This window comes from Staurois parvus, unplaced genomic scaffold (genome assembly GCF_062004578.1).
Source record: "Staurois parvus isolate SC_StPar_1 unplaced genomic scaffold, SC_StPar_1.0 ptg000058l, whole genome shotgun sequence".
Lineage (NCBI taxonomy): Eukaryota > Metazoa > Chordata > Amphibia > Anura > Ranidae > Staurois > Staurois parvus.
Window position 1 is genome coordinate 8,200,982 of NW_028317854.1, and position 10,283 is coordinate 8,211,264.

A 10,283-nucleotide genomic window follows, 5' to 3' on the forward strand; every position below is an offset into this window, starting at 1 on the left:
ACCTGAAAAAGATTCTAACACCATGCATAGATTTCCCAGTCACTTCCTGTTCTTTCAGGATATGAAGGGAAATCTCTCCAATGGGAACAGACCACAATAAAACCCTGTCTGGGATTCTGTCCCTCCTCCGCTATCTTGATATACTGAGCAGGGGCGGACTGACCATTTGGAAACTCGGGCACTGCCCGAGGGCCCGGGGTCAGTAGGGGGCCCCATGAGATGCCCCTGGTACCTTTTTCATAGACTTTTTTGAGTTTGGGCAAGAACACAGGGGCCCCATGATCCCCTATTGCCCGGGGGCCCCATGAGTTGTCAGTCTGCCCCTGATACTGAGATATCTGAAATATAACTCAACTCATTTTCTTTGGATGGAGAGGTTTATATCGTCTGTTTATTCTTATTGCTATCTGTATACCCAAGGTCTTCCCTCATCCTCCCACAGTGATAACATTATCTCTGGGACAGAAGGTGAGGGGAAATCCCTGAATGGGGTCATAGCAGCGTTGCCACCTCACCCCTTTAAAACCAAACACATATGAATTACACAGGTTCTATGGCTTGTTAATGTGGTAATTAAACTCACTTAGTGCCTTATCTGCATTAAATTAGCCTCGGAACCTGCGCAATTCATATGTGTTCAGTTTTAAAGGGATGAGGTGGCAACCCTAGGTCATAGTCATTAATAAATATATTCCAATGGGATTAGCAGGTCTATTTCAGGATCCACAGATTACATGCCAAATGGAGTGGGATGGACTGGTGCAATAAAGCAATTTCTGAATGGAAATCTGAAATACTCATCATGTAGATTATGTTCCTTTCCTGCATCTCAAGGTTTAGGGTTCAGTTATGACTAAAGTGTACCATTAACATAATCATACAAAATTGCTGGCAGAATATTTCCCTGCTAGTGCCAAATGAATTGAATGTAGGAAACTGTTGGCAAACAGGCAAAAATATGAAATACACTATACAGTATACAGTATAATATGTGGGTGAACAGCACAATCTAGATCACAGTCCTTATCCTATGCACACAACCTGACCAATCCCTGAAAATCACCATGATAGACAAAAACACAAAAGTTGCAGCACAGCAAGCTTGAACTGTTATATCTGCCATATAATTTTACAATTTCTTTATCCATTCGTGTGATCTAGGCAACCCTGCCATACAGCATAGCCAAGTCAGTCATTGATAGAAGTCAACCAATTCAGCTACATTTACTACCCCCTGCCTGTGTACTGCTGTTTCTCCTCCCCCAGCTCTTATGCAGCTGAGAACAGAGATAAAGTGATCACTTTAATAAATGGGAAAAAGGTATTTTTTTTTTTATCTATACACAAATGTTTTGTTGTTCATTATTATTTTCAATTAAATGGATTGCTTTACAAGGTGAGGGTTTACAATCACTTTAACTTTACCAGCATAAACAGCGTTCATTATTTGATTTCACCTGCTGGCTTGACAAATGAACAAATACATTTCCAAAAACAGGTTTCCAGAAGCAGAGCGGTGAGCAGCATATAACAAGGGTATTATGCAATGCATCTCAGTTTTGCTGTTAGGTAGGGACAGTTTTGTCATTTCTAGACAATGCCTCAGATAGCTGTAAACACCATCATGTACACATACACACTTATACACCATCAACATACATCACCTGTTTCAAGAAGATGTAAACCATGGGTGGCATTTACTTTGCTAAAGCACTGATACAATACTTGTTTTCAACTTTTTTAATGCATTTTTACATCTCAGTCTTGCTGTAGCCTCTTTGAAACCACCTCTCCATTTACGTGTGTTCCAGTGATGGCGGAATTATATTTCTCAAAGCATGTTTCCCAATGTTGATAAAATTGGACAATGCCTGCATAATACAGTATGTATTAAAAGGACCTTTTGTAGTCTCTATAGGAATTTTTTGGGAAAAGGTGACAATTCAGGAACACAATGGTAGGAATGAGGGTGTTCCCAGTCTATAACAAGAAGTGCCTAAACAAGGACCTTAACGTCAGGATCATCAGATACTAATTTTAGGAAAGCTGCAGATTTAGAAATATTGAAAATATATTTTGAAATGGCATTAACATGTTATAGCGTAAATAAAATTACCTATATTTTAACTTTAGAGATTATCATGCTCTAACATAAATGCACCTGCTAATATGAAATTACACTATGCTGACTACTGGATATATATAATAAACACAATAAACCTGTATTTCCCCCCCACCCCCTATTTTTTGTTTGCCACTCTTACCTATATTTTGTGTTCTCTTTAAAATACATACTCATCTGCACAGTGAATCCAGCATTGTTCTGCTGCACTCCACTATTCAGGTGATAGAGACCAAGTCCTGTGCTGCCATTTTGGTCACCTTTAGCAAGGTGTCTCTTCTGGGTTAATGCAGCCAGCTACTGATGACACGCCAAACACACCTTCCAGTCTACCCTCTGGCCATTCTGTCTGCTTTATCCTGCAGCCTCATGGGAGATGATATGTAACTATCCCAGGAGACTGCAGGACTAGGGACAGGAGTGGTAGCACAGGCGGGACCAGGGAAAAAAATAGCCACAGGAAAAAAAAACTTAAAGTGTTACTAAACCCAGGATTCTGCATTCACAATATCTGGTCTCTAAAAGTACACAGAACATGAAAATGCATTTATTTTAGAAAATATAAACCTAAATACTTTTTCTCATTAGCAATATGCAGCAGTCTCATGACTTCTATTAGTGTCCAGGTGAACACTGGTTAAAGCTTGTAGGAGGAGTTTCATTCTGCTCTGTCTTATGAGGTAGCATGACCCCTGACCCTCTGTCTGGAGCTGATTGGCCCTGTGCTGATCACATGCACCCTCCCAAAGGAAAAAAAACTCTCTAGTGATACACATGAAGCTTGCCCCCAGGGCTCTATTTTATTAGCAGATGGATTGGGGACAGTAGAAGAAGGGGGGATCAGAGAGGACAGGATCAAACATCCTTTTTACACAATGTGGAGGATTAACCCCTTAGGTTCCACAGTGACTATAACAAGCATGCTTTAATGCATATACAAACTGCTTTTACTGTTGGGGGGTTTAGTAACACCATAAAGTGTCACTAAACTCACATCATAAAAAAACTATCAGTAAATGCCTTATTAAATGCTGTTCATACTCACTCGGTCACTATGAGATTTGTTTTCTGTATTCTGCAAAAAACCTGGTTGATATTGCTGTCTAAGTCCCCAATGTTCTAAACAAGTGTAACTTAACTCATGAGTGAAAAACCTCATAAAACATATTAGTGTTGTTATAACCATTCAGCATAATAGTTGTGTTAGTGCCACTCCTAATCAATAATACATGTGATCGTGCCAAATCACTAAAGTAAATGTATTGTCCAATATCCAAAAAACAAATATAAAACAGTGAAGTCCAAGTGATGCTTAAATACACATGCAATGTGTTAACATGGTGTCACTCGTGAAAAATCCACTCTTCCACTTTGGCTGCAATGCCTCCTCACCTTCTTCCTACGACCCCTAGGGGCCAACAAGCCTTTAGGATCAACTTGGATCCTCAGCACTCCTGGATGGTACCTCTCAGGTTATCCTTCTGTTTGTCCTCCTCCACACCTTTCCGCCTCACGGAGACCTCTACTCCAATCCTCTGTAAATCCTCACTCTCACAATGGTGAGTTCAAGAAAAGAAATCCTCCATAGTGTAGTAGTTAAAATACCAGCATTTTATTTATAGAATAGAAAGTCACTCACATTGTGTACAGCGTTTTTCTTCTCCCCTGCATGGGTAAACTGCACTCATGTAAGGCTCTAGGAAAATGGCGTCCCGTACCGGAAGTACGTCACTCGGGACTCCGGAAACTGCGTCTCTGCGTGCCTACGCGTTACGTCACGTACCTCGTGACTTCAGAGGTGAAGTCACGAGGTACGTGACGTAACGCGTAGGCACGCAGAGAGGCCCCCAGAGGCCCCCAGATGAAGTCACGAGGTACGTGACGTAACGCGTAGGCACGCAGAGACGCAGTTTCCGGAGTCCCGAGTGACGTACTTCCGGTACGGGACGCCATTTTCCTAGAGCCTTACATGAGTGCAGTTTACCCATGCAGGGGAGAAGAAAAACGCTGTACACAATGTGAGTGACTTTCTATTCTATAAATAAAATGCTGGTATTTTAACTACTACACTATGGAGGATTTCTTTTCTTGAACTCACCATTGTGAGAGTGAGGATTTACAGAGGATTGGAGTAGAGGTCTCCGTGAGGCGGAAAGGTGTGGAGGAGGACAAACAGAAGGATAACCTGAGAGGTACCATCCAGGAGTGCTGAGGATCCAAGTTGATCCTAAAGGCTTGTTGGCCCCTAGGGGTCGTAGGAAGAAGGTGAGGAGGCATTGCAGCCAAAGTGGAAGAGTGGATTTTTCACGAGTGACACCATGTTAACACATTGCATGTGTATTTAAGCATCACTTGGACTTCACTGTTTTATATTTGTTTTTTGGATATTGGACAATACATTTACTTTAGTGATTTGGCACGATCACATGTATTATTGATTAGGAGTGGCACTAACACAACTATTATGCTGAATGGTTATAACAACACTAATATGTTTTATGAGGTTTTTCACTCATGAGTTAAGTTACACTTGTTTAGAGCACTTATATTTTAGACACTATGTGAGTTGTCACTAGGTTTATGTACCTAATTTATTTATTTTAGTTGTTTTATATATGTTATCAAGCGCTACACTATTATATTATTTATTTGTACACTGTTTGTGGGTATCAGCTAGAGTGTTAGCGGCTGTCAACTAGGGAAAGGGGAGGGTGGTCCATAGCAGCGCAGGAGGACTCCCAATATAAGTCCCCAATGTTGTTGGAAATTTTACAGAGCAGTGTTGGTAATTCTGCACATGCTCAATTTTCAGTGAGTTTCTATGCTGAACATTTCCTTCCTATCACATCTGAGCAGCCCTTGTGACTATATAGTGACACACGTGGCTGTATACACAGTGGTAAATGACAGCCCACTTACTCTCGCCTCTTTCATGTCCACTAACCAGCTAAACAGAATGGGGGTGGGATATTACATCTTGGTTGATGGACGCTTCACCTCCCTCTTATTTTAATACACAGGCTGGGGGGGTGCGACATGGCCTGTGACTGGCAGAAATCTGAACATGTGACCAGCAGCAGGGGACTAGAAGCTCCTCCTGCTTAGGTTTCCCTGCAGACAGGCTGGGAAAGATCTGGGTTATGTGACCGATGTATATCGATTAGGAAAAAGGTACACAGATTTTTTTTATTAAAATATTTACAGTGCCCTCATCCATATACAGGAATAGAAAGGAAAATGTAAATTAAACGGTGTATGTTTAGTATCACTTTATTTTCTGCTTGCAGGGGTTTCAATAGAACAAATTTGCTTTTGGGAGTTCCACTTTAAGAAGTACATTGAATTATAAATGTGTTTCCTGTACACTTTGTCACCACTGAACTCTAACACATTGGTCAAGCTAAGGCAGTCCATAGATGAGTTATTTTTGTTTTTTCATTTAACCAGAGGGTTGAATGAAAAATAACAGACCCGATTCCCCTACTCACACATTGGATGGATGGTGGAATCTTCCCCGCTGTGTCTTGTATTTTGACAATACATTTTCCCCTCTGTTAGAATGCATTGATCAGCACTGCAGGCTATAGCCTGCAGTGCTGATCGATCTGCAAAAATTCAACAGGGTGATTGAGCAGAAGTTGATTGGTAGATTAACTGTTGGTCTTCCACAGTGCCCATACATGTATCGAAATGTGGCTGATTCCTGCTGAACCGGCTAAATTTCCATTCATATATGGGAAGCTTAAGGATTACATATTATCTGTTATGACAAAAGCTCCCACTGAGCATGGAACTGCTATGCTTTCAGATGGGTATAGCAAGTGATAGCTATCAGTACAAGGCCCTATAAAGAAAGGTCTACAGCTATTTTACATTTACATTGCAAGCTCTGCCTTTTCAGATTCCACAATTATAATGTAATCATAATGTAACTGTTGATGCTTAACACAGTAACAAATGTAATACTATTTATACACAATCACATACAATGGGCACCCAGAGATTAGTATCAAATATTTAGATTTTAAAACTAGCTAACATGATCCCTTGTGATCAGACGTATATGCAGATACTAGAACAGATAGAGTAGGGAAGCCATTACACGTAAACGTAATGTCATACTCAGTTTTCATTTGCTTATAATGCCCTACTTCACAAGGTTAAATCCAAGATCACCAGAATCACATTGACCAAGAAAACTCTGATATGTACATGTGTGAATGTCTGTATGGCCATTAGAGGATAGGTCTGGCTAGAACATTATTTCCAAAGACTTGCCTGCACAAGTGAACTATTTGCTCATCATGCACAATTTTTATTGTAAATAGCATGCATGTTAGGGAGAATATGCAAATGCTATTGTAAACTTCTCACAGCTGCTAAAAGAAAGAAGAGAGCGCAATAATAGCGTGAAAAAGCAGTGCTTTGTACTTCCCAGCAGTGTTTTATTTTCAGCCACTGTGATAATACTCCGCTATTATCAATATAGTAAATATTGAGTTCTGGGAACCCCATATGCATATTTCATAATTACTGCACCTGCAAAGTAGTCTTCCTGGAATGATTTAAAGTCACGCAAAATTGCATTTCTCCCATTGGAAGTGTAATTACCATGGGCAAACCTTTCCATTGCCTTTGCATTACAGCAGTTTATAGACAAAATAAAACAAACAGAACGCTATTAAAGTGGCTCACAATGCTATAGTTTAATTAACTGCTCATACAATTATGCTAAAATGGTTGTGATGTTACTAAGATGTTATAGCAACTGATAAGGAAAACTGACCATTCAGCTTTACAATGATGTATAATAAGATTTACAGCTAATAGCATGGCCCCTGTTTTAGCTGTTATTGCTTATTTTTCTATATTTTCAGCATCTTTGCTCTACTCACACCTACAACACAGCTTCTCAGTGTAGTTTTGGAAGTGATAGATAACAGAGGTCAGAAGCATTTCTGAAATGTCATAATGCTGGGGCTAGAAATGTGAGAGCTCCTGGCAGATCCTAAGCAACATTCAGCATACTTGTAGGTGTCACTAACAAATATGACAATGTCATTTATCAAAGCAGGTGATATTCAAGGGAAATCAGGCACCCTGGTCAGATGCAATCAATACTTAGCTTTAAAGTCAACCAACTGAGAAGTTTTCTTCCATATTGTATAATCTTTCATAATCTTTTAAGCATAATCACATCATGAAGTGTATTTATAAAAAATGCATGAACCAAAGTGACTGCCATACTTCACTAGTAAAGCCATCGGAAATACATTGTATTTCTATTATGAAATTTACTATAAATGTAAAAGCTTCCACTCCTTAGGTAATGTTGTGACATTATCATTGTATTACGAAATTTTGAATTTCTATAGAATTCATGCATATATATAACAGCTCAATTCTGCATTTTAAGTTTCATGTGCAGTATATTCCAATATATATATGTTATTTTGAAAGTGGTCTATAATAGGATTACTGTAAATGCTTCACTGATCCTGTAATGGGGACTACTTCACATTTTAAATAATGGGAGGAATTTACAAAAACTGGAGCAGACAGAATCTGGAGCAGCTGTGCAAAGTAACCAATCAGCTTCCAACTTCAGCTTGTTCAGTTAAAGGAGAAATGTGGGCTACATAAAAAAACAAACCTACATATTCACCTAGATGGTGTGATGCTGCAGCTGTCCCCCACCAGCTCTAACACTGAACTAAACAATCATATGACCGCTGATCGCTCAGGTCTCAGTCTGCTCTGAGCAGAGTGGTGACTGTCAGTCACCGCTCTCTGCTCTGCCCCTCCAGTGCTCACTTGAGCGCCAGACTGTGGCGGGGGTGGGAGCAGCTGGCTCATACTCTCAGCAGCATGCTGGGAGGCTGGGTCAGCTGTCGGTCAGGAATCTGGGTGGATCCCCACATTATTGATGAGATCTTTCCAGAGCCTGGAGCAGCTCTGTGACGTCAGCTGACAGCAGGCTTCAATCCACTGCCGGCTGATTTTGGGTCACAAGACTACAAAACCATGGGCACTTCTGTTACCCAGAAGGCCAGTAGAGCCAAAAAAAATCACTGGACATACTCTTCTTTTAAGCTTTGAAAATGAAAGAAAGAAGCGCATTGGTTGCCACACAAATCTGCTCTATATTCTGTCTGCTCCAGTCTTAGGAAATGTTCCCCATTAAGGTCATGTGGGAGTTCCCTGACCTAAAAGCACTTCAACTAGGACCTTCAGTAGTTAATTTACTAAAGACAAATAGGTCATTCATATTGTGCCTTTTTCTGTTTATATTACCCTTGATTGGGTATTCTTTACAAAATGAGTTTTCACCACATTCACTAACCTCTGCAGAAAACTTTGAAACTTTCCCTGCAAGGTTTCCCACCTATTTGCATTTAGTAGCTCATCCCCTCTGTGTCAAGTCTGAGTATGGAACCCCTCTGTTAACTATGTAGATACAATTTTCCCTACCATATATTATACCATTCCTATATTATCATGCAGTCCTACCATTGAGTTGTCTGTAGACTATATCCTCTAAAAGAGAAAGTCTTTTCAGCACTGCCTCTTGGATAGGGCTGGCCCCATGGTTAGTCAAGTTGGTCACCTCTGCCCTTGGATGGACCTCATGGAAGGACTCCCCACCTTTCACAGTAATTGGTCTACACTTGGCCAGAAATAGCACAAATCCAGCAACAGCAATCAGGTTCAACACCAAAAGGATTTTAACTCTTCTCAAAGAAGCCATCAAACTCCACAATCCCGACTCTTTAGTGTATCCTTGAATATAAGTGACTCCTTAACGGGGTGCCAATGTCTCTGCTGATCTGGAGACAGGTAACCATCCCTGTGGATGTGAACTTACACCAGGGAGTGCTATTCAGAAGATAAAAGGTAACCAGTGAGAGATGAAACCTCCCAGCACTACTGGTGGTGGGAAGAACACCATCTGACAGTCGGGACCGACTTCAGATCTGGAATCCAAGCTGCCCAGCCAATCAGCGTGCTGGAAGCAGGAGCTGGTGCCTGTAAAAACATTTGGAGAGGACCATCTGTACCCCCAGCATGTCCACAACCACATCCGATGAAAGTTTACAAACTGGGGGCCAATTCCACAGATCCTGCTCAGATGATGGATCCAAGCCAAGCAGTATTCCACAGGGGATCGCTGTCACCGTACCATATGTGTCTTAATAGTCCAGAAAATGGGAATGATTGACTTGCAGGGTCCAGACAGAACACTTCACTACCACTGAGCAGCAGACATTAGAAGCACAGCTCTGGAATTGCCATTAGAAATCCCCATGGTGGAGAGAGGCAAACAGGAGCCGTCCACATCCCCAGATCGTGTAGAAATCTAAAGTTTGTCAATAGCGATGATCATGACAAGTGGAAGGATTCCCTGGCAGCAGTGGCTTTGCAGAGGACACATCACCTCCAGGCAGCGATCGTCAAGCAGAGATCTCGGCAGCGATCTTCGTCATTCACAACACACAACGACAAGTGTGAATGTGGGAAGTCAGGATTGCAGGGGAAATTGACAATGCGGCAAAGCTTGCTGACCGCACTTCCCTGAAAACTGAACTCCTTGCTTCTCCCCCCCTCCACCCCTGAGCAGAGCCTGTGCTCTTCTTCAGCTGATCTTCACATCCCTCTGATGTCAGCTCAGCAGCAGCCTTCCCCTGTCACTCTGCAAGCCTTGGGAAGCCTGGCAGAGGCAGCAGGCTCAGGTGATGGGGAGAGTGGTGCCTAGGCTCTGCTCTGCTCTGGTGCTGCTGATGATACTGGAGGAAGCTGCTCCTCTCTCCTGTGCTCCCATTTCTCTTAGCTGCTTATTTCTGTGCTGAGACATCCTCCCGTGTGCTGCCTCAATCCCCGTTTACATGCCTACTACCGGGCTGCAAGGAAATTGTGGTCTGGATAAATGGATCTGCAGCTGGAGACATTCTCTGCTCAAAACAAGGCATTACTGTCCTGTGTACACCATGACAGGGGCCATTCAGCAGTAAGACCGGTGCTGCTTAAAAAACAAACATATATATATATTTATATATATATAGATATATTTATATAGATATATAAAATACACTGCTAAAAAAATTAAAGGAACACTTTGAAAATGGAAAAATCTCATGCTGGTTATCTATACTGATATGGACTG

General features: G+C 41.4%; 1 protein-coding gene across 1 annotated transcript in view; it reads right to left on the minus strand.

Moving 5' to 3' along the window:
- The window catches only part of GALNT17 (polypeptide N-acetylgalactosaminyltransferase 17), a 586,654-nt gene extending 576,645 nt beyond the window's left edge, over positions 1-10,009 (minus strand). Inside the window, exon 1 of the mRNA XM_089668484.1 lies at positions 8,633-10,009. Coding sequence (XP_089524610.1) covers positions 8,633-8,870 — 238 coding nt within the window. The 5' untranslated portion in view covers positions 8,871-10,009. The remainder of the gene's footprint in view (positions 1-8,632) is intronic.
- Positions 10,010-10,283: the final 274 nt, after the last annotated feature.